Source organism: Phascolarctos cinereus, unplaced genomic scaffold, assembly GCF_003287225.1.
Source record: "Phascolarctos cinereus isolate Bilbo 61053 unplaced genomic scaffold, phaCin_HiC Scaffold_2;HRSCAF=192, whole genome shotgun sequence".
Taxonomy (NCBI): Eukaryota; Metazoa; Chordata; class Mammalia; order Diprotodontia; family Phascolarctidae; genus Phascolarctos; species Phascolarctos cinereus.
The window spans coordinates 349,502,038-349,527,018 of NW_027555625.1; the positions used below are offsets into that span (position 1 = coordinate 349,502,038).

A 24,981-nucleotide genomic window follows, 5' to 3' on the forward strand; every position below is an offset into this window, starting at 1 on the left:
TGACCCCTTCTTTTCTTCATATAGCTACCACATGAATTTAGGCCTTCATCTCTTCTTACCTAGATTATTGCAATGGTCTCCTAATTAGGTTCCCCACCTACAGTTTTAGCCTCCTTCAGTCCATTTTCCACTCTGTTATCAAAGTAATTTTTGTTAAGTACAGCTCTGACCCTGCCCTACTCAAATAACTCCTCTGATCCCTTACTGCCTCTACGATCATTTTTTTAAGCATGTAAATCTTACAAACTTGCCACAACATATCTTCCTAACTTCACTGTACATTACTCCTCTCCCATCCTTTATGTTTACACAAAGACAAACACAATCACAAACAGGCTGACAGAGAGACAGACAGACACACAAACATGAAATTCAGCCAAAATGGCCTACTTCCTGTTCCTCACACATGATGCTCCATCTCCTATTCCTATGGCTTTGCACTGCCAAGCTCCAATTTCCTAAATATACTTCCTCCTCAATCCTGCATCTATCTTCCTTCAAAATGCATGCGGCTCAAGCACTGCCTCCAAATAAAGCCTTTTGTTATCAAAATAGATTGGAGATACTTCTTGAGACTTTTGAATAGGAATCTTAGGGAATATAAGTATTTGATATGGGCATTATATAAAAAATTGATTAATTACAAGGGAACAAAAACAATGCGAAGTCCAAATCTTAGTCATAAGCTAATGGAATACAAAAATTGTAATCTCAGAGAATTTTAGCATTAGAAGAGACTTCAATAGCCATTTAGTCTATTAAATCATGCCAGAATTTCATTCCCATTTTAATATACCTGACAAGTAGTTTTCTGGTGGCTCACTAAGACCACCAAATGAGGGAGAATCCACCATCTCCTAAAGTGGTCCACTATATTTTTTTGATAATTGTAACTGTTAGGAAGGTCTTCCTGACATCAAACCTAAATTTGCTTCTTTGTAACTTCTACCCATTGCTTCTTGATCTGTCTTCTGGAGCCAAACAGAATTAAGTGTCATTACTTTGACATGACAGCCCTTAAAATGTTACAGCTCTCATGTCATTGTACATGTAGTAACAAATGCTCTGCTACCTGTATTTTCTCTTTTCCAAACTTAATATCCCTACTTTCTTCAACCAATCCCCATAAAAATGCAAGGACTTTTACCAATCTAGGTGCTATTCTCTATTTGTTCTCCAGCTTACTTATATCTTTCCTAGAGAGATAAAGCATTTATTAAGTACAAACTGTGTACCATGAAGTGTGTTAAGCCCAAATGATAAAACCTGGAACTGAACACAATACTTTTGATGTGGTCTGACAAGGAGAGAGTATGATATTCCTGCCACTTTCTTATTCCTGGAAGTAATGCCTCTATTAAGCCAGAATCCCATTAGCCCTCCTAGCTGAACTATACTGAGCTTACAATCCACAAAAATCCTCAGATCTTTATCAAACTGCTATGCAATTATGACTACTTGTAAAGCTGACTTTTGATAAGCATGCTCTCTGTATTTTTATCCAAAACACTGATAACAATGTTCAACAGCACAGGGCTAAGCACAAATCCTTGGGGCACAGCACTAGAGACCTCTGGTCAAGACGACATTGACCTTTTGATAACTACTGAATCCAGACATTACCAGTTCTGAATCTGCCTAACCGTACTATTATCTAATCTATCTCTCTCCAGACACTTTACCCAAATCTAGGCAACTCTGTCTGTAGCATACCATTGATCTGCCAGTGTAGTAACTCTGTCAAAAAAAAAAAAAAAGACAAGGTTAGTCTGCCGTGACTTGTTGCTGATGAAACCAGGCTATTTCATTTGTGACAACTGCTTCCTTTTCTAAATGTTTGCTAACCATCTCTTAAACAAATTATTCCAGAATTTCTTGAGAAATCAATCAACAAGAATTTATTAAGTAAAAATCAAAGTCAATCTCAGGTATACAGTATGAACACTCCTTTGGCTCTCCCCCCTTTTTTTCTTTTGAAAATAGTGACATTTACTCTTCTCTTGTCCTTCACAGTTCTTGCAGAAAAGCAGTACGTTACAGGGGGAAGAGTTCTGAGTTTGAGATCACCAGACCTGAGTGTGAAAGTTGACTAGGACACCTACTTAGGCAAGTAACTTAGTTGAATCTCACTTTCTTTGTCATTCAAATGAAGGGATCAGATTAGATGGTCTTTAAGGTCTCTTCCAGCTCCAAGCCTATGGTATTATTCTTCTTGGTCTTTTAAATATCAGTGACAGAAGCTGCACAATCTCACATCTATACATTTTTAGTTGTCCATGTGGATCAAGTGACTAAAGGAAAGTGCTTTATTACTAGAACCTTCCTTCCTCCTTTATCTTGGGTATCATATCTTACTTCTGTTATGTTCTTTTTTTCTCTAAAGTCAGCCTCCCTGGCAGAAAAAAGGTAAGAACTGAGCAGCTCTGTCTCTCAGCCATCCCACCCAAAATCTTCTTCCTCAATATCACTTTCAACAGAATGGCACCATTTCATCATCCTTAGCTTTCCTCATCAGCTTCCATACTTTGGCTCTCCACACATTCTTCTTATAGTATCATGCTATGTTTCTGTGGTCATCCTGTTATTTTCCCCGTGCTTTTAATTTTAGTTATATATCTTTTCAAAACTGAAGATCTCTGGGGAATTCTCTAGACAACCACTTTGGTCACTTTTTATAATTTTCCTTTATTAGTAATGGAAACAAACAAAAACAGGTATGGCCCAAAATTGAGATTAAAAAACAACTGATATAAAGGAGTCAAAGAACAAATCAATGAAACACTAAAAAAAATTATATCAAAGACAGTGATAATGAGACAATATACTATATAGCTAGGCAGCTACTGCCATACGAGTCAAGAAGACCTGAGTTCAAATCATACCTCAGGCATTACTAGCCATAAGACACATTCTTTATTTGCCTCAATTTCCCCATCTGTAAAATAAGGATGATAATAATAATAGCATCTATCTCCTAGGGTTCAAATGAGATAATATTTATAAAGTGCTTTCCAAACTTTAAAGCATTACATAAATGTTAACTATTATTATTATTATTGTTATAAAATAAACTGTCCTATACAAGTATTTCCTTAAAAAAAAACATCATCAATTGCAAGCCTCAAAATCACAAAAAATAAAAGTGATTATATTTTAACAGGCAGGAAATGACTAGCTCTTATTGTAGAGATTGTTGCAGAATCAGGCATCTGTATATGATCAGAACAGTGATCTGTTAATAAAAAAGATCAAAATCATTAACAAGAGTCAGATGAGAAATAGGAATGATACAATGGAAAGAACGCTGACTTCAGAGGTAGAGGACCAGGTTTTGAATCTTGGGTCTGAAATTTACTATTTCTGTGAATGTAAATCAAACAATAAAAACAAACTGAATTAATAAACAAAACTAGGAACTGGGTGTTTTTTGGAAGAGAGAGGATAAACCATTAACTAATTTGATTAAAAAGAGAAAAAAGAAAATCAAATCATCAATATGAAAAATGAAAAAGAGAAATTCACAACAAATAAGAAATAAAGGACATTAGAAACTATTTGCCCAATAGATTCCAGTAAAACTGACAACTTAAATTATATGTATGAATATTCACAAAATATAAAATACTCAGATTAATATAAGAAATAGATTTCTATTACAACTCAATTTTAGAAAAAGAAAATGAACAAATCAGAAATGAAATTTCAAAGGAAAAAACCTTGGGAATAAATGTATTTACAAGTGAATTCTATCAAACATTCAAAGAACAATTTTCACCCCATATTATACAAACTATTCACAAAAAACAGAAATAGAAGAGATCCTACAAAGGCAAAGATACGCTCTTGATAATTTAAGTAGGAAGAGCCAAAACATCTCTTCTGAACACTGAAGTAAAAATTTTAAATAAAACATCAGCAAAGAGACTACACCAACATATAACAAGATTATACACTATGACCAGGCAGGATTTATTAGGAATGTAGTTTTGGTTTAATGTTAGGAGAATTAGAAACATAACTGGCCATAATAATAACAGGAATAAAAAAATCATGTAATATCGATAGATGCAGGAAAAGGTTTAAAAACATTTCTATATGAAACAATAAAAATCATAGTAATAAACTGATCTTTCTTTAATGTGATAAGATGTATCTATGTAAAGCCTACAAACAGTATGATATGTAATGAGGATGAACTTAGGAGGCTTTTCTAATAAGATCAAGGGTAAATCAAAGATGTTCATTGTCACTACTACTATTTAATACAGTGCTAGAAATGATAGCTGTAGCTATAGGACAAGAAAAAGAAATTGGTGGAAAAAGCATAGGCAAAGAAGAATCAATATTACCAATTTTTGCTGATGATATGATACTATACTTAGAGAACCTTAGAGAGATGATTAAAAATTTAACTGAAACAATTAAACCTTTATCAAAGATTGAAGGATATTAAAAAAAAATCCAAATAAAATCACAAGCACGTCTGTATGTTACCAACAAAATCTAGCAGAAAGAGATAGAAAAGTAAATGCCATTTAAATAACTACAGAATATATAAAAACATTTGGGCATCTGCCTATCAAGATACTCATAATAAAAGTTTTATACAAATAAAGGCAGACTTAAATAATTGGAGAAATATTAATTACACATGGGTAGGCTGAACCAATATAATAATGATGATATTACCTAAATAACTGATTCAATGACATATCAATCAAACTACTAAAATATTAGTTTTACAAAGCTATAAAAAATAAACGAAGAAATTAATCTATAGGGAACAAAATATCAAGAATCTAAAAGAAAATAAGAAAAACAAATAGGAAGAAAGAAGGGCTAGCAGTACCCAATCCCAAACTTTACTGCAAAGTAGTAATCATTAAAACAATTTTGTACTGACTAAGAAAAAAGAGAGATCAATCAATGGAACAGAACAGGTATACAATATACAAACACAAATGAACACAGTGGTGTGGTATTTGATAAATATAAAGATCTTAGTTATTGAGGCAAATATTCACTATTGGACAAAAACTGCTGGGAAAATTGTTTGCTGTTCTATTGATAAACAGCTTATGACCATAAAAGAAAAGGAAGGAATGAGAATTTAAAAAATTTATTTTTTCCAATTACATATAAAAATATTTTTTAACATTTGTTGTTTTTATTTTATTTTGAATTCCAAGTTCTCTTCCTTCCTCCCTTTTTCCTTCCTTGAGAAGGCAAACAATTTGATATAGATTATATCTGTGTAGTCATGCAACACATTTTTCTATAATAGCCATGTTGCAAAAGAAAACACAGATCAGAAAACACCCCCCCACACACAAAAAACCCCCCATGAAAAATAAAGCAAAAAAAAAATACGCTTCAATATACATTCAGACTCAATCAATTCTTTCTCTGGAGGCAGACACAATTTTTTTGGCATAGGTCCTTTGGAACTGTCTTGGATCACCATATTACTGAGAACAAGCTAAGCCATTACCAGTTAACTATTGTACAATATTGCCCTTACTGTATACAATGTTCTCCTGGTTCTGCTCACTTCACTTTGCATCAGTTCATATAAGTCTTTCCAAGTTTTTCTGAAACCATCTAGCTTGTCATTTTTGTATAGCACAGTCGTATTCTAACACTATCACAGACTACAACTTGTTCATCCATTTCCCAGTTGATGGTTGGCAACCATTCAGTTTCCAATTCTTTGCCACCACGAAAAGAGATACTAAAAATATTTTTGTACATATGGATCCTTTTCCTTTTTGTTTTCTTTTACTGCTTTGGGATAGACCTAGTAGTGGTATTGCTGAGTCAAAGGGTATGCACGATTTTATAGTCCCTTGGGCATAGTTCCAAGTTGTTTTCCAGAATGGTAAAATCATTTCACAACTCCATCGACACTGAATTAGTGTCTCAATTTTCCCATATTTGCTTCAACATCTGTCATATTAGCCAATCTTATAGGTGTAGGCTAGTACCTCAGAGTTGTTTTAATTTGCATTTCTTTAATCAAGTGATTTCGAGAATTTTTTTCATATAAAAAATGGATAGCTTTACTTCATCTGAAAACTTCCTATTCCTATCCTTTCGCCATCTATTAACTGGGGAATGACTTGTATTATTATATATTTGATTCAGTTTTCTATATATTTGAGAAATTAGGCTTTAACAGAAAAACTTGCTGTAAGATTTCCCCTTGCCTCCCCCCCACCCAGTTTTTTGCTTTCCTTTTAATCTTGGCTGCACTGGTTTTGTTTGTGCAAAACCTTTCTAATTTAATGCAATCAAAATTATCCATTTACTTCCAGTAATGCTCTGTATCTCATCTTTGGTCATAAATTCTTCCTTTGATCATAGATCTGACAAACAAGATATTCTATGCTCCCCTAATTTGCTTATATTATCCTGTATGGCTGAATCATGGATCCATTTGGACATTATCATGATATATGATGTGAGGTATTAATCTATGCCTAGTTTCTGCCAAACTTCTTTCCAGTATTCCCAGTAATTTTGTAAAATGGTAAGCTCTTGCCCCAAAGCTTGTATCTTTGCCTTTATCAGACACTGGTCCACCATGCTAATTCTTAGCCAGTACCAGATTATTTTGATGATTACTGCTTTGTAATACAGTTTGAGATCTGATACAATGGCTAAGCTATCCTTTCACATTGATTCCTTTAATATTCTGGATGATTTTTTTTTCTTTCAGATGAATGTTATTATTTTTTCTAGCTCTGTAAAATATTTTTGGTAGCTTCACTGGTATGGTACTGAATAAATTAATTTAGGTAGCATTGTCATTTTTATTATGCTGGCTTGGCCTACCCATTGAGCAATTAATATTTCTCCAACTGTTTATATCTGACTTTACTTGTGTGAAAAGTATTTTGTAATTGTGTTCTTATAGTCCCTGGATTTGTCCCAGCAGGCAGACTCCCAAGTATTTTATATTTTCTGCAGTTATTTGAAAAATGGAATTTCTCTATCTCTTCCTGCTGGACTTTGTTACTAATTTATGTGGGTTTATTTTAAATCCTGTAATTTTGCTAAAGTTGTTAATTATTACAATTTTTTTAGTTGATTCTCTCAGATTCTCCAAATATACCATCATATTGCCTGCAAAAAGTGATAGTTTTATTTTTTGACTGCTTATTCTAATTCAGTCAATTTCTTTTTCTTCTCTTATTGCTACAGCTAGCATTTAAAATTTTTTTTCAATTACATGAAAAAGCACTTTTTAACATTCATTTTAAAAAAAATTGAGTTCCATCTCCCCAGCTTCCTTTCCTCCCCCCTCCCTGAGACAGCAAATAATCTGATATAGATTATACATGTTTAGTCATGTAAAACATATTTCCATATTAGTCAATTTGTGGAAAAAAACTGAAACAAAAATAATTAAGTGAAAAATAGCCTGGTTTGATCCATATTCAGAGTCAATCAGTTCTTTCTTTGGAGATGGATAGCTATAGTTAGCATTTCTAGTACAATACTGAATAACAGTGGCGATAATAAACATCCCTGATTTACCCCTGGTCTTGCTGGGAAGGCTTCTAGCTTATTCCCATTACAAATAACGTTTGTTGATGTAAGTCTTAGATAGAATACTATTTATCATTTTAGGGAAAGCTCCATTTATGTCCATCTAAAAAAACAGGAATGGTGCTTTATTTTGTCAAAAGATTTTCTGCAACTGTTGAGATAATCAGATGATTTTTGTGGGTTTTGTTACCGATAAGAGTCAATTATGCTAATAGTTTTTTCTAATATTGACCAGTCCTGGAGACATGGTATAATTCCACTTAGTCATAGTGTATCATCTTTGTGATACACTGCTGTCATCTCCTTGCTAATATTTTATTTAACATTTTTGCATTAATATTCATCAGGGAAATTGGTCTACAATTTTCTTTCTCTTTTGTAGTCTTCCTGTTTTAGGTAGGCACCATATTTGTGTCATAAAAAGAATTTGGTAAAACTCCTTCTTTGCCTGTTTTTCCAAATAATCTACATAGTATTTGTAATCAATTGTTATTTAAATGTTTGTAGAATTCACTTGTGAATCCATCTGGTCCTGGGGATTTTTTCTTAGGGAAATCATTTACGGCTTGTTCAATTTCTTTTTCTAAGAGAGAGTTATTTAAGTATTCTTCTCCTCATCTGTTAATTTGGAAGTTTTTATTTTTATAAATATCTATCCATTTCACTTAAGAGTGTCAAGTTGACTGACACATAATTGGGCAAAATAGTGTTCAATAACTACTTTAGTTTCCTCTTCACTGGTGGTGAACTTGTCCTTTTCATTTTTGATGCTCGTAATTTTATTTTCCTCTTTTTTTAAAACTCAAATTAGCTAATGGTTTATTTATTTTGTTTCCCCCCTCCCCATAAAAACAGCTCTTAGTTTCATTTATTACTTCAATGGCTTTCTTATTTTCAATTTTATTAATCTCTTTGATTTTCAGGATTTTCAAATTGATGTTTAATTGAGTATTTTTAATTTGTTCTTTTTCTAGTTTTTTTTAGTTGCATGTTCAAATCACTGATCTGCTCTTTCCCTATTATAATGTTGTAAGAATTTAGAGATACAAATTTTACTGTAAATATTGCTTTGGCTGCATCCCATAAATTCTGGTATGCTGTCTCATTGTCTTCTTTCTTTGGTTTCTTTTTTTTGTTTATAATTTAATATTTTCCCTAATTACATGCAAAAACAGTTTTTAACATTGGTCTTTTTTTTTTTAATTTTTGAGTTCCAAATTCTCTCCTTCCCTCATCTCCTCACTTCATTGAGAAGGCAAGCAATTTGATATAGGTTATACATGTATCGTCATGCAAAACATATTTCCATGTTAGTCAATTTATTTTTTTCCAATTAATTTTAACCTATGTTTACATGGCCTTTTAATGAATATAATTTTTTATTGCATTATGATATGAAAAGGATGGATTTGATATTTCTGCTTTTCTGCATTTCGTTATGAGGTTTCTATTCCTTAATACAAGGTCAATTTTTGTGAAGGTGCTACATATAGCTGAGAAAAAGGGGTACTCCTTTCTCTTTCCATTCAATTTTCTCCAGAGGTCTATCATGTCTAACTTTCTAAAATTCTATTCATCTGCTTAACTTCCTTCTAATTTATTTTATGGTTGAATTTATATAATTCTTGGAGGTAAAAGTTGAGGTACCCCATTAGTATAGTTTTACTGTCTACTTCCTCCTATAACTCATTTAACCTTTCCTTTAAGAATTTGGATATTATACTATTTGGTGCATATGTTTAGTACTAATATTACTTCATTGATTTATGGTGCCTTTTAGCAAAACGTAGTTTCCCTGCTTTTTAGGCAAACTTATGTTTGGCATTTTAACAATGTGGCCAGTCCATTGGTATTGCACTCTCTACAGTAGAGTTAGGATACATGGTAGTTTAGCTTGAGAAAGGACCTCAGTGCCTGGGACCTCATCTTGCTACGTTATCTTCAGAACTGGAGAAATGACACAAGGCAAGTAATACTCACATGGAGGTCAGAAGAAATGATACAAGGATACTCTCAAAGTCTCTCTAAAGACTTTAGAATCAATTGTGAGACATGGGAGACACTGGCACAGGACTGCCCAGCATGACGTGCCCACATCAAAGAAGGTGTTGCTAAGTAGAATTGCAGTAGTTCAAAAGAAACATGAGACGTGCAAATTTAGAGTCATCTTCCACTCCAAATGTTCACATTATTTGTGTCCAACCTATGGTAGAGGCTTCTGAGCTCATACCGGTCTGATTAGTCACGTTCATGTAACTTGACCTCAACGTAAGTGATGTCATTTTGGTCCTCTTAGAGAATGAAGGACAACAGCTAATCAGTTTCCCTGTTTATCTCTTTTAATTAGGTTTATTTTTGCTTTTGCTTTGTCTGAAATTATGACTGCTACCCCTGCCTTTGATTCTGCTTCTGGCCCTTCCCATTCCATGGCTGTCTCTCTGCTTCAAGTATGTTCCCCCCCCCAACAGTATTTTATTCTTTTCCAATTACATGTAAAGATAGTTTTCAAAATTCATTTTGTAAAATTTTCAGCTCCAAATTTTTCTCCCCCCTCCTCCTCTTCCCAAGACAGCAAGCAATCTGATATAGGTTATACATGTACAATCATGTTAGAAATATTTCCACATTAGTCATGTTGTGAGAGAAGAATCAGAACACAAGAAAGAAAATCTAAAACAAAACAAAAAGTAAAAATAGTATTCTTTGATCTGCATTCAGACTCCATAGTTCTTTCTCTGGATGTAGTTAGCATTTTCCATCATGAGTTTTTTGGAATTGTCTTAGATCATTGTACTGCTGAGAAGAGCTAAGTCTATCATAGTTAATCATCGCACAATATTACTGGTACTGTGTACAATGTTCTCCTGGTTCTGCTCACTTCACTCAGTATTAGTTCACATAAGTCTTTCCAGGTTTTTCTAAAATCTGCCTGCTCATCATTTCGTATAGCACAACAGTATTCCATTACATTCATATACCACAACTTGTTCAGCCATTCCCCAATTGATGGGCATCCCCTCAATTTCCAATTCCTGGCCATCACAAAAGGATACACTATAAATAATTTTGTATATGTGGGTCCTTTTCCATTTTTATGATCTCTTTGGGTTACAGACCTAGTACTGGCATTGCTGGATCAAAGGGCACACACAGTTTGATTGCTCTTTGGGCATAGTCCCAAACTGCTCTCCAGAATGGCTGGATCAGTTCACAATTCCACTAACAAATAATGCCTTAGTGTTCCAATCTTCCCACATCTTCAACATTTATCATTTTCCTTTTCTGTCATTTTAGCCAATCTGATAGATGTGAGGTGGTATCTCCAAGTTGTTTTAATTTGTATTTCTCTTATCAATAGGGATTTAGAGCCTTTTTATATGATTAAAGATAGCTTTAATTTCTTCCTCTGAAAACTGCCTTCATATCTTCTGACCACTTATCAATAGGGGAATAACTAATTTTCTTATAAATTTGATTCATTTCTCTAAATATTTTAGAAATGAGGCCTTTATAAAAAACACTGGCTGTAAAAACTGTTTCCCAGCTTTCTGCTTTCCTTCTAATGGTTGGATAGGTTTCACTTGTGCAAAAACCTTTTAATTTAATACAATCAAAATTATCCATTTTGCATTTTATAGTGTTCTCTTTCTCTTGTTTAGTGATAAATCCTTCCCTTCACAGATCTGACAGGTAAACTATTCCTTGCTCTCCCAATTTGCTTATGGTATCATCCCTTAATGTCTAAATCATGTACCCATTTCAACCTTATCTTAGTATAGGGTGTGAGATACTGGTCTATGCCTAGTTTGTACCACACTATTTTCCAGTTTTCCCAGCACTTTTTGTCAAATAGTGACTTCTTGTCCCAGAAGCTGAAGTCTTTGGGTTTATCAACAGTAAATTACTGTAGTCATTTACAACTGTATCTTGTGTACCTAACCTATTCCATTGATCCACCAATCTATTTCTTACCCAGCACCAAATAGTTTTGATGACTGCCACTTTATGATATAGTTTTACATCTGACATAGCTAGGCTACCTTCCTTTGCATTTTTTCCATTAATTCTCTTAACATTCTTGACCTTTTGTTCTTCCAGATGAATTCTGGTATTATTTTTTCTAGCTCTATAAAACAATTTTTTGTAGTTTGATTGGTATGGCACTGAATAAATAAATTAATTAGGTACAACTATCATTTTTATTATATTAGCTCAGCCTACCCATGAACAATTGATATTTTCCCAGTTCTTTAGATCTGACTTTATTTGTGTGAAAAGTGTTTTATAACTGTGTTCATATAGTTCCTGGGTTTGCTTAGCAGGTAGACACCCAAATATTTTATATTTTCTACAGTTATTTCAAATGGAATTTCTCTATCTTTTGCTGCTGGGTTTTGTTGGTAATATATAGAAATACTGATAATTTACGTGCGTTTATTTATATCCTGCAATTTTTAAAAGTTGTTAATTATTTCAAGTAGTTTTTTAGTTGATTATCTAGGATTCTCTAAGTACACCATCATATCATTAACAAAGAGTGATAGTTTTGCTGTCTCATGGCCTATTCTAATTTCTTTTTCTTCTTATTGCTAACACTTACACTTCTAGTACAATATTGAATGACAGTGGTAGTAATGGGCATCCTTGTTTCACCCCTGATCCTACTGAGAAAGCTTCTATCTTACCCCCATTACACATAATGCTTACTGATGGTTTTAGATACTGTTATCATTTTAAGGAAAACTCCATTTATTTCCTATGCTCTCCAGTGTTTTTAATGTGAATGGGTGCTGGATTTTGTCAACAGCTTTTTCTGTACCTACTGAGATAAGCATCTGATTTTTGTTAGTTTTGTTATTAATATGGTCAACTATGCTGATAGTTTTCCTACTACTGAAACAGCCCTGCATTCCCGGTATAAATACTCCTTGGTCATATGTATTATACTGGTGATAAATTGTTATAATCTCTTTGCTAATATTTTATTTAAAATTTTTGCATCTATATTCATTAGGGAAATTGGTCTATAATATTCTTTCTCTGTTTGAGCTCTTCCTGATTTGTTATCAGCACCAAATCTGTGTCATAAAAGGAAATCTGGCAGGACTCCTTCTCCTATTTTTCCAAATAGTTTATATAGTATTGGAACTAATTGTTCTTTAAAAGTTTGGTAGAGTTCACTTGTAAATCCATCTAGCCCTGAAGATTTTTTCTTAGGGAGTTCACTGATGGCTTGTTAAATTTCTTTTTATAAAATGGGATTAAGTACTTTATTTCTTCTTCTATTAATCTGGGTAATTTATATTTTTATATAATATCATATTCCAAGCCCTCCAATCCCTTAATGTAGTAGAAGCTGCTAAGTCCTGTTTAATCCTGACTGTAGTTTCTTAATATTTGAATTGTTTCTTTCTGGCTGCTTGCAGTATTTTTACCTTGACCTGATAATTCTGGAATTTGGCTACAATATTCCTTCATAATTTCTTGAAAAATGCTGTCCAGACTCTTTTTTTTCTTTATCATGGACTTCAGATAATCCAATAATTCTTAAATTATCTCTCCTGCATCTATTTTCCACGTCAGTTTTTTCCTGATCAGACATTTTAGTTTTCCTATTTTTTCCATTCTTTTGGTTTTGTTTTATTGTTTCATGATGTCTCTCTCTTTTTTTTTTTAAAGGCAATTGGGGTTAAGTGACTTCCCCAGGGTCACACAGCTGGTAAGTGTCAAGTGTTTGGTCTAAGGCCAGACTTGAATTCAGGTCCTCCTGACCTCAGGGCCGGTGCTCTATCCACTGCGCCACCTAGCCACCCCTTTCAAGATTTTTTTTTTGGGGGGGGGCCCTAGGCAATGAGGTTAAGTGACTTGCCCAGGATCACAGAGCTAGTAAGTATTATGTGTCTGAGGCTAGATTTGAACTCTTCATGATGTCTCATGGAGTCATTAGCTTTGACTTGCCCGGTTCAGATTTTTAAGGAGTTCTTTTCTTCAGCTAGCTTTTGCACCTCTTTTCCCCTTTGACAAATTCTGCTTTCTAAAGAGTTTTCCTCTTTAGTGGTTTTTTTGTGTCTCTTTTTATCATTTGGATAATTATATTTTTAAGGTGCTATTTTTTTCAGGTTTTTTTTGTGCCTCCTTTTATTGACTCTTTTGACAATCTTCTCTCACTTCTTTTCCCAATTTTTCTTCTACCTCTCTAATTTAATTTTTAAAGTTCTTTTTTGACCTCTTCCTGGAATTCTCTTTTGGCTCCTGGTCAAATCACATTTTTCTTTGAAGCTCTGCATTTGAAACTTTGTTTTAACTTCATTGTCTTCTTCTGAGTTTGTCTTGATCCGCCCTATCACCTTAATAACTTTTTATAGTCAGGTTCATTTTTTACTGTTTGCTCATTTTTCTAGCCTGTTTTTTGACTAATAATTTTATATTAATGTTGAGCTCTGCTCTCAGGGTTGAGGGGGTACTCTCCCAAGCTTCAGGCCATTCTTGCTGCTGCTGTTTTCAGAGCTAGCTATGGAAGCACGTAAGTTTTCAGTGCTTCCAAGTTGTACGATCTAAGAAGTGTGCTCTCACCGTTTTCTTGGTCTGTGCTCTAACATATGAGAGAATACAAGCACTCTTCCCTGCGCCCTGGACTGTGATCAGGGTTCCTGCACTTGCAAGTGTTTGTGAGCTACTGTTCCTCTTAGCTCTGGGACTGCAACTCACAACTGTGTATGGGCAATGTGACAGAGTTCTGCACCCAATGCTAGCAAAGTGGCCCCCGTCATCTCCTTTCGACCAGTTGTCCAACCCCCTCCTCTTTGTGAGTTGAGAGCTCCAAGAGCTTCTCCTGCTGCTGCACTCCCTCCAATGCCTGCTGCTGGGGCCTGGTGCAGCCTGCAGTATACTGTCTGCATTGGGCTCCAGGTCTGACCACCCTACCACCCCTAAGGAGACAGACCTTTCCTGCCAACCTCCTAAGTTGTCCTGGGCTGGGAAACTGTTTCACCCTGACCTACTTGGTGCATATGTTTAGTACTGCTATTACTTCATTACCTATGGTACCTTTCAGGAAAACATAGTTTCCCTGCTTATCTCTTTTAATTAGGTCTACTTTTGCTTTTGCTTTGTCTGAGATCATGACTTCTACTCCTGCTTTTGATTCTGCTCCATCCTTTTATTTTCACTCTGTGGATGTCTCTCTGCTTCAAGTGTATTTCTTGTAAACAAATACCATCATATTCTGGTTTTTAATCTACTCTGCTATCTGCTTCCATCTTATGGCTGATTTCATCTCATTCACATTCACAGTTATGATTCCTAACTGTCAATATTTCCCTCCATTTTATTTTCTCCTGTTTATCCTCTCTCTCTTTTCTTTTACCCTGTCCCTCCCCAAAAGCCTATGTGATTCTGGGCAAGACATTTAACCTCTGTTTGCCTCAGTTTCCTCATTTGTAAAATTAGGATAATAATAGCACCTACTTTACAGGGCTGTTGTGAGGATCAAATGAGATAATATTTATAATGCACTTACCACAGTCCCCGGAATACCACAGGATCTTAATAAATGATTATTCCTAGGGTGTGGAGCCAAGATGGGGGATTAAAGGCAGGGACTCACCTAAGCTCTCCCAAATTCCTCTCCAAACAACTTTAAAGTAACTCCTCAAATCATTGGAGGGGGGAGATAATAAATGCTTAAATAAATGAATAAATAAATAAATGATATGATGTTTATTAAACTCCTCCCCCCAAAACAGGTAGAATTTCAGGCAGACTAATATTCAAGTAGAAAAAGGTAGGCAGGGAGGAGAAAGCTTTTTGGATTGGAAAGCCGAATAACAGGCCAAACAACTCTTTCTGGAAGTCTTTCCTTAAAGTCTCTGTACCCAGGGACTTAAAGACTACTCGTAAACTTAAGAAAAGAAAAGGGCCTTCTAACCTTCTTTTTGAACAATCACTCCTATACCTGATGATATTGTAAGAATTTCTCTCTAATACACAAATAGCTCAATATGTAAATACAAAAATATTTATTAAAATTCTGAAAAGGAAACAGCACTATACATTTTTTTAAACTTTTCACATTTCACATTCTAGATATTTGAATCAAGACCTGCAAGTTTAGGCCTGCCTCACACTCTAAATGTTCAACTTTAAAAAGTAGATGCCAGTTGTCCCAAATTCTGGAAATCTGCTGGACTGCTGTGATGTGTAATATTGCTAACAAGGCAAAGCTTTTTGTTCTTGCATGTAGCATACAATGGATGGAACATGTGAATGATCATATGATTACACAAGGAACTCAGAAACTAGCTTTGCATTTTATCTTTGACACAGAAACAATGTCTTGGGAGCAGCAAAGCATCATGTGATGATACCACACTAAATCTTTCTGGCTAGGATAAGTTTTTAGAGAAACCACAACTCAACATTTTCAGCATCAAATGTGGCATGTTCCTTTATCAGTATTTTACTTGTAAGCTCGCAGCAGTCAGATCGCAAAAGACAGAAATGCACTTAGTAGCATTTTTAAAGTCTAGCTTCAAAAACTGATGTTCTGAAAATTCTATATTTGTTCTGTGAATACTTTAACTGTTTCTGCAATAATGACAAAACCTAATCAACATATATTATAATATAAAATTTAAAACATATCATATGAAAACTAAAATTACACTAAAATACATATAACTATTCTTTCACAAGTTCATCAAAACAATGAATTTTTACAATAGCCTTCCTTCAGCTAAAACACTAAAAACATTTCTTTAAAAATTATCTGTTTAATCAAGAGAGCGGCTTCTATGTTATTCAAAGACCATTCTCTGGTTTAAGTAAATCCAACAAGCTTTAGCTACATTTCAATAAAATTATACTGTTCTCTCTTAATATAATTTCATTATTTACACTAAGTGCAAAAGGTGTTTCCTTTTATCCCAAGAACCATCTTCCGTGCTTTTGTACGTTTCCTGAGACTGGTTTTTCATAATTTGTGGATCTGTTAATGAAGAATTCTCATTTATAATGCAACCAGAATACTGTCCCTAGGAGAGACAAAGCAGTATAAAAGAAAAATCACAAACTCTAGGAGATAAAGAATCTAGTCTTGGCTCTGCCATTTAAAAATTTTATTCTGCTCACTTACATGGCAGCATGGCTTCAGAACAAACTACTATTTTGTATGTACAATTATCTTCTCTACTTATTCCATTTACTCATTCATTCAGAAAGCATTTTTTAACTAATATGCAAAAAAAAAAAACCCCAACGCTCAGCCCAGGAGAAGAGGAAGAAGTAAATAAGATGCTATATTGACAAGGATGAGCTTACAATCTAGCATAGTACTGTTACTTAATCATTTTTATATAAATATCACTCCAAGGTAAAAGAGAAGGTAGTTTGATAATTAAAAGCTTGTGAGTCACATTCAAGACTGACATTTAAAATTCCTAAGACCCCTATTACTACTTCTTTCTAAAGGCCAAATTGTTTGTTCTTTTGTTTTACTATAGGAGGGATGAAATAATGTGACAAGAAAAATAAGCTATAACACTTGGCTTTCCATTTAATATTATGGACATTACTTTTCTAAAATTAAGGTATAAAAATTATTTTCAAAAGGTAGAATTCAAGTACCAACCCTTCCAAATCAAACATAGCACTGATGAACAAAACAGGCAGAGTAGATTTTTTTTTTAACATTTTCATCCGGAAAACTACTGATATCTGAAATATTTCAGAAGAGAAAGCTGGATGGTGTAGTGAATAGAATGATGGACTTGGAAGTCAGGAAGGCCTGGGCTTGAATTCTGCCTTAGATACTTAATACTTGTGGGACTCTGAGTAAGCCATTTAATCCTTCTCAGACTCAGTTTCCTTATCTGTAAAATAGGGATAAGGATAGCACCCTAACAGGATTGTTGTAAGGATTAAATGAAAATGTATATGTGTGTGTATGTGTGTGTGTGTGTGTGTGTGTATGTGTGTGTGTACGTATGTATGTATGTATGTATATATGCAGATATACAGCTTTATAAACCTTCAAGTATTATGTAAATAACTATTATTATTCTGTATTGTGTGCACAGCTAGACAACCTTCAGCAAATGATACCATCCTTGATATGTTTCCTAATAATCTGGTGCTCTAATAATAACAACAAAAAAATAAAGATGTTCTCCACCATCTACACCGTCTATACCCCCTCCTTGTAATCTTTGATCTAGTGATACTGGGTTTCTGGCTGTTCATGACTCAGCATCAGGTATTTTCTCAGGCTGTCCCACAAATCTGGAATACTCTCCCCTCCTCATTTCTTCCTCCTGGCTTCTTCGGCTTCTTTCAAGTCCCAGCTAAAATCCCACCTTGTACAGGAAATCTTTCCCCCAATCCCTCTTAAATCTAGGCAGGGCCTTTCCTCTGTTGACTATTTCCTATTTAGCTTATATGTAGCTTGTCTGTATGTATTTGTTTCTATGCTGTTTCCCCCATTGGACTGTGAGCTCCTCAAGGGCAGAAGACTGTCTTTTGGTTTTCTTCACATCGCTAGTACTTACCATAGTGCCTAGCACATAGCAGGCATTTAATAAATGCTTACTGACTGACTACAGATGAGAAAAAATTTGAAAGATAAAGGAGAGGGGCAGCTAGGTGGCACAGCAGATACATCCCTGAACTGAGTTTAAATCCAGCCTGAGACACTTACCAGCTGTGTGACCTTAGGCAAGTCATTTAATCCCAACTGCCTCAAAAAAAAAAAAGGAAAGAAAGAAAAAAAAAGATAAAGGAGAAAATAGGATTTTAATTTGGAAAGTTTAATTTAATTAAAATTGAAAATCTTCCAACTAATGTCTCACAGTGTTTTACCACCGATTCTAAATTCTAGCATGCTGATACTAGACATCAATTTGATGTCCAAAAGTGTTTTACCACTGATTTTAAGTTCTGGCATCAGAATTTTGAATTTTAAAAACAGAGTACAGGTACCATCACATTTCAACTACTAAAGAAAAATAATGATTTGTATTCATTTATCCTAAATTTAATAATCAAATAGTTAACATGCTCACCGACACAGATATATCCTCAGTTTTTCTTTTAGTACTAGAGTCGAACAAGACATTCCTTCCTCTTCTTTCACAATCCTGATACACGATTAGTCGAATCTGGCTTGGATCAAACTCCGACAAAGGCCAACTTCAATGAAAAACAAAAATCCATTAAGCTTTGTATTTTATCAAGTACCCTATACAATTATTTTCTAAAATGAATACAATATTAGACAACTCAAATGTTCCATATATTTTGGCTATTTATAAAAAGTGTCTTCAGTTACACAGCTGAAGAGTAATACCATTTAAACAAGATTATATTTAATAATGGCATACACAAGCTTTACTTTTTTAATTTAAAAATATTTTGTTTTCCAATTACACGAAAAATCAATTTTTAACAATTTTTTAAAATTTTGAGTTCCGAATTCTTTCCCACTCTTCCTCTCCTCCCCTGTCATTAAGAAAACAAACAATTTGATATAGGTTATACATATGCAGTCATGTATAACATTTCCATATTAGTCAGGTTGGCACACAAGCTTTACATTATGGATTATGTGCTACAGTAGTTAAGCATTGCATCCAGAAGCAGGACGACCTGAGTTTAAATTCTGCTCAGGCACCTACTGCACCTACTACTACTACTTCCTGCCACAGTTTTCTCATCTGTAAAATGGGAATAATAAAAACACCTATTTCCTGGAGTAGTTGTAAGATAAAATGAGATGTTTGTAAATCACTTTGCAAACCTTGAAGTGCTGTGTGAATGTTAGCTATTTTTATTGTTATCTGTCACAGGCTTAAACCTAAATGCAATTAAGAGGAATTAATTACTAACATTAAATAATCAGTGGGCAGAACGTATAATGGAGAATCACTAAAACAACATTAATTAATAATGATAATTCAGCAGGTAAGTCTATCAAGGACTGAAGAAACTGAGGATGTTTAGCCTAGAGAAGAGATGATAATTTAGGGGGCTCATGTTTGCACACTACAAGTATGAATAAATGAAAGAAAAAAATATTAAATGCTTAGTATGTATAAAACACTGTCTTAAATGCTGGGGATATAAACAGAAAAGTAACACAGTCTCTGCACTCAAGGAGCTTATTATTTGATAGGGAGAGATAAAACAAGAGGTTTTAGCTATAAATCATATAGAAAGGAATAGTACAGCTGCAAAGCAGAAGGGCTTCTTTAATGTCTTTTCCATTAATAAAATAAAATCTATTTCTTTTTAAAATGTTAATTCTGAACTTAAATACAAAATAAAATTAGCATTTGCACAAAGTGGACAGGAAAAAGAGGACTATACATGAAATGAAGCATAGCTATTATGTAGAACTTGTTTTGGTAATTATATAATAAATGCAACATGTGCCTCTCAAAGCTGTCCTGCTTCTCTTGTTTCTTTTTAGATGTAATTTTTATTGGTATTCTTAGATTTTTTTTAAATCTAAATTTTAAATCATCAAATCATCAAAATTCAATCACCCAGTTTCACCTAACCCCTTCCAGAGAGCCATCCCATAAACAAATATTTTTTAAGTGAAAAAAAATCTGAAAAACTGAACAATATATCAAAAAAATATAAATATATGTACAGTGTACCACATCTGTGAATCACTCTCTGTAGAAAGCTATTAAAGTGAGAGGGACACTCAAGCCACAAAGTCAGAAAAAGAGAATGACTATAAAATATTTATAAGCAAAGGCTGAAAGAAAAACACAACATGGACACAAATCCAACTAGAATTCTTAAAAGAGATGAAGTAAGAATTTAAAAATGTATTTACATGTGAAATAAGAGAACAAGAGGAAAAAAACAGAAAAGAAATAAAAGCTGTGGAAGAAATAATTGGAAAACATTGTCCAAACAACAAATTTCCTGAAATTTTTAGAATGAATCAAATAGAAACAAATGACTCTATGATACTACAAAAAGTTATCAGAACAAAGTGAAAAACACTAAAAGAAAAAGAGAGAGAGAGGAAATGTAAGATATCACAAAGCAAAAACTGACCTAGAAAATGGATAGAGGAGGAAAAATGTAAGAATCATTGGGTTATCTGAATGTCATGACTAAAGAAATCTTAAAACAAAAAATCTGCCCAAATCTCTTAGAACCAAAGAACAAAATAGAAATACTAAGAGTCTGTCAGTTGTCTCCTAAAAGAAACTCCAAAATGAAAAACTCAAGGAATATGATATCCAAATTCAGAGCTTCCAGATCTTAGAAAAAATACTGCAAACAGCCAGAAAGAAAGAATTCAAGTACTAGGGAACCACAGTCAGGAATACAAATGATTTAGCAGCCAATACTATAAAGGGGCAGAGAAGTTGGAATATAATATTCCAGAAGGCAAAGAACATGGGCTTACAGCCAAGAAAAACTTATCCAGCAAGCCTGAGTATCATGCCACGGAGTTGGGGGGGGGGGTGAACCAAACCTTTAATTAAAAAGAAGACTTCTAAGAATTCTTGATGAAAAGACCAAAGCTGTGTAGAAACTCTGAAGTACAAATACAGGAGTGAAGAGAAATATAAAAAGGTAAACATGAGAACAAAGATAAAGGACCAAATAAGGATATACTGCTTACATTCAAATATGGGAAGATGATACATGTATCCCCTCTGATTTCTATCATTATCAGGGTTCATAGAGGGAATTCAAATACAGGTATACCTCAGAGATATCGTGGGGTCAGTTCCAGACCACCACAATGAAGCAAATGTTACAATAAAGTCACATGAAGTTTTTTGTTTTCTAGTGCAATATAAAAGTTATGCTTACACTATACTGTAGTGTATTAAGTATGCAACAGTGCCTACTGATAGAGGGCAGCTAGGTGGTGCAATGGATAAAGTGCTGGGCCTGGAGTCTGGAAGACTCATCTTCCTGAGTTCAAATCCAGTTGCAGACACCTAGGCAAGTCATTTATTCCTAGTTGTCTCAGTTCCTCATTTATAAAATGAGCTGGAGAAGGAAATGGCAAACCACAGCATCTCTGCCAAGAACCCCAAATGGGACTGCAAAGGATCGGCCATGACTGAAAAATGACTAAACAACAACACAATGACAGAGATGCAAAATGAGATATATATCCATTACAGAATTTTGTTTTTGGGGGGGTTTCTTTGCTCAGTTATACATGTATATAACAGGGTTTTGTTTTTCTTTTATTCTCAACTGAGCTAGGGGAAAGGAGGTGAGTGGGGAGGGAGAGAGGGTGAATTTTTGCTGATAAAAGAAATAAAATTTAATTTCAAACACAAGCAAAAAAGGCAGTATCTTTTCCCATAGCAATGAAAGGTATATGATTTGTTCCTGTTCTATTTTTGAATAGCATGATCTTTAATATTAAGATCACATATCCATTTAGAATTTATTATGGAAAATGATGTAAAGTGCTGGTTTGAGTCTAATTTTTTCTGGAATGCTTTCCAATTTTGAAAGAAAGATGATTGTCCTGCTCTTCCTCAAACAGAGGTTCTGGGAAGAACTGAACAATGGGAAAAGGAGGCTACCGGAGTTCAAAGGATGTTTTAGGTGAGGACTCAGACACTGAGAGAATTTCCAGAGTGAGAAGGCAGCTGAGACTTACCTGCTGACAGTCTGGAGAGATATTATTTTTTTCTTTTTTAAAATTAATTAATTTATTTTTCTTTTCAACATTCTCTTCCGTAAGCTTTTGAGTTTTAAATTTCCTCCTCCTTTTCTTTCCCCCTTCCCAAGATGATGTGCAATCTGATATAGGCTCTACCTACACATTCATATGAAACATATTTTCACATTAGTCATGATGTAAAGAAGAATTAGAACTAATGGGATGAACCATGAGGAAGAACAAAACAAAACAACAAAAGAAAAGGAGAGCAAACAGTATGCTTCCATCTGCATTCAAACTGCATAGTTCCTTCTCTGGATGTGGACAGCATTTTCCATCTTGAGTTTTGTGGAGTTGTCTTAGATCCTTATATTGCTGAGAAGAGCTAAGTCTATCAAAGACAGTAATCACAAAATGTGGTTATTACTATATACAATGTTCTCCTGGTTCTGCTCATTTCACTCAGCATCAGTTTATATAAGTCTTTACAGGTTTTTCTGAAGTCAGTTTGCTCATCATTTCTTTTTCTTTTCTTTTTTTTTTTTAAGTCAGGCAGTCGGGGTTAAGTGACTTGCCCAAAGTCGCACAGCTAGTGCGGGTCAAGTATTTAGTCTGAGGCCAGATTTGAATTCAGGTCCTCCTGACTTCAGGGCCAGTGCTCTATCCACTGCGCCACCTAGCTGCCCCTTGCTCATCATTTCTTATAGCACAATAGTATTACATTCATATACCACAACTTGTTCAGCTGTTCTCCAATTGATGGGCATCCCCTCAATTTCCAATTCTTAGCCACCACAAAAAGAGCTGCTATAAATATTTTTGTACATGTGGGTCCTTTTCCCATTTGTATGATCTCTTTGGGATACATATACAGCCCTAGAAGTGGCATGCTGGATCAAAGGGTATGCACAGTTTTATAGCCCTTTGGGCACAGTTTCAAATTCCTCTCCTAAATGGTTGGATCAGTTCACAACTCTACCAACAATGCACTGGTGTTCCAATTTTCCCACATCTTCTCCAACATTTATCATTTTCCTGTTTTGTCATATTAGCCAATCTGATAGGTGTGAAAGAATACCTCAGAGTGTTTTGATTTGCATTTCTCTAATCAATAGTGATTTAGAACATTTTTTCATATGACTATAGACAGCTTTAATTTCTTCCTCTGAAAACTGCCTGCTCATATCCTTTAACCATTTATCATTTGGGGAATGACTTGTATTCTTATAAATTTGACTTAGTTCTCTATATACCTTAGAAATGAGACCTTTATCAGAGATACTGGCTGTAAAACTTCTTTCCCAGTTTTTGGCTTCCCTCCTAATCTTGGTTACATTGGCTTTGTTTGTGCAAAAACTTCAATTTAATGTAATCAAAATCATCCACTTTGCATTTCATAATGTTTTCTATCTCTTGCTTGGTCATAAGTTCTTCCCTTCTCCGTAGATCTGACAGGTAAAGTATTCCTTGCTCTTCTGGTTTGCTTATAGTATCAGCCTTTATATCTAAGTCATGTACCCATTTTGACCTGATGTTGGGATAGGGTGTAAGATGTTGCTCTATGCCTAGTTTCTGCCATACTATTTTCTACTTTTCCCAGCAGTTTTTGTTAAATAGTGAGTTCTTAACCCAGAAGCTGGAGTCTTTGGATTTATCAAATAGTAGATTGCTACAGTCAATGATTCTTGTGTCTTTTGTACCCAACCTATTCCACTGATCCACCACTCTATTTCTTAGCCAGCACCAAGTAGTTTTGATGATTGCTGCTTTATAGAGAGTTAAATTTTTTAAAAAATCAATTGTGGGATTGACTGGAGAACACAGTACAGTCACTGAGGTCCCAAGACAAGTTAGTAAAAAGTGATGTCTCCAATATTCCTTCCAGGTTTGTATAGGATGCATGCCTTTTCATCCTATACAATTCTTGCTCATGTCTTTCCATAAGTTTTTCTTAAAGTATCTACACAATGGTCTGGAGGCCATTTTACTGCTTCATGGATACCTGTATAGGACTTGGGCTGTGCATCTGCTATACTTCACTTCTGCTTCACGATGTATCTTCTACATTTTATCATCATACATGTTCTAAACGATGTTTTCTTTGTTACTTACAACTGGACCTCCAGAGATGCTGGCTCCTCAAGTCTGAGTAGAATTAATAAGCTCTAGATCTTTCCTTGGCCTTGACAGAGCAACCCTGGCTACTGGTTGAAGAGTAAATGAAACCTCACCTCGACCCTCTATATCTAGCCAGCCTCAAACACATCTTTATGCTGATAACTATCTTTGAAGTCACAAAAACTTGGTTCTTCCCTGAAAACTGCATCTGTTACCATTCTCCTTCTTCAATACTAGATTATTCTTTCATAACCTGTTGACACTGGGCCAGGAGGGGGAATTGGGCACAATTTCAGCTCTTTATCCAACATCCTCCACACAGTGATCTCTCTTTCTCTGAAGTTCACTCAGTCTATATATAATATTCTATCCAGATTCTGATGTCAGTTATCTACCAGCTCCAGACCACTCCTCCCCTTATTTCAAGAAACTCAGAATATGACAACCAGTCTCTCCACAAATCCTGCCCTTTGTACTTTAGAACTTCTATTTATTTTACTGATGTAACTTAAAACACCCTTACTTCTTGGCTTGTCAAAATCCTCACCTTCTGTGACCTACACCTTCACTCCACAATAATCACTCATAGTGGACTGCCTCTTACCACCATCAATCACTTAACTGCTAAATATGAAGTCTTCTCTCAGTCTTCATTCTTG

The 24,981-nt window shown here is 34.5% G+C and overlaps 1 protein-coding gene across 1 annotated transcript in view; it reads right to left on the reverse strand.

Moving 5' to 3' along the window:
- The window catches only part of FNIP1 (folliculin interacting protein 1), a 142,614-nt gene that overhangs the window by 54,970 nt on the left and 62,663 nt on the right, over positions 1–24,981 (reverse strand). The window contains 1 exon segment of the mRNA XM_020991170.2: positions 18,609–18,735. Coding sequence (XP_020846829.1) covers positions 18,609–18,735 — 127 coding nt within the window.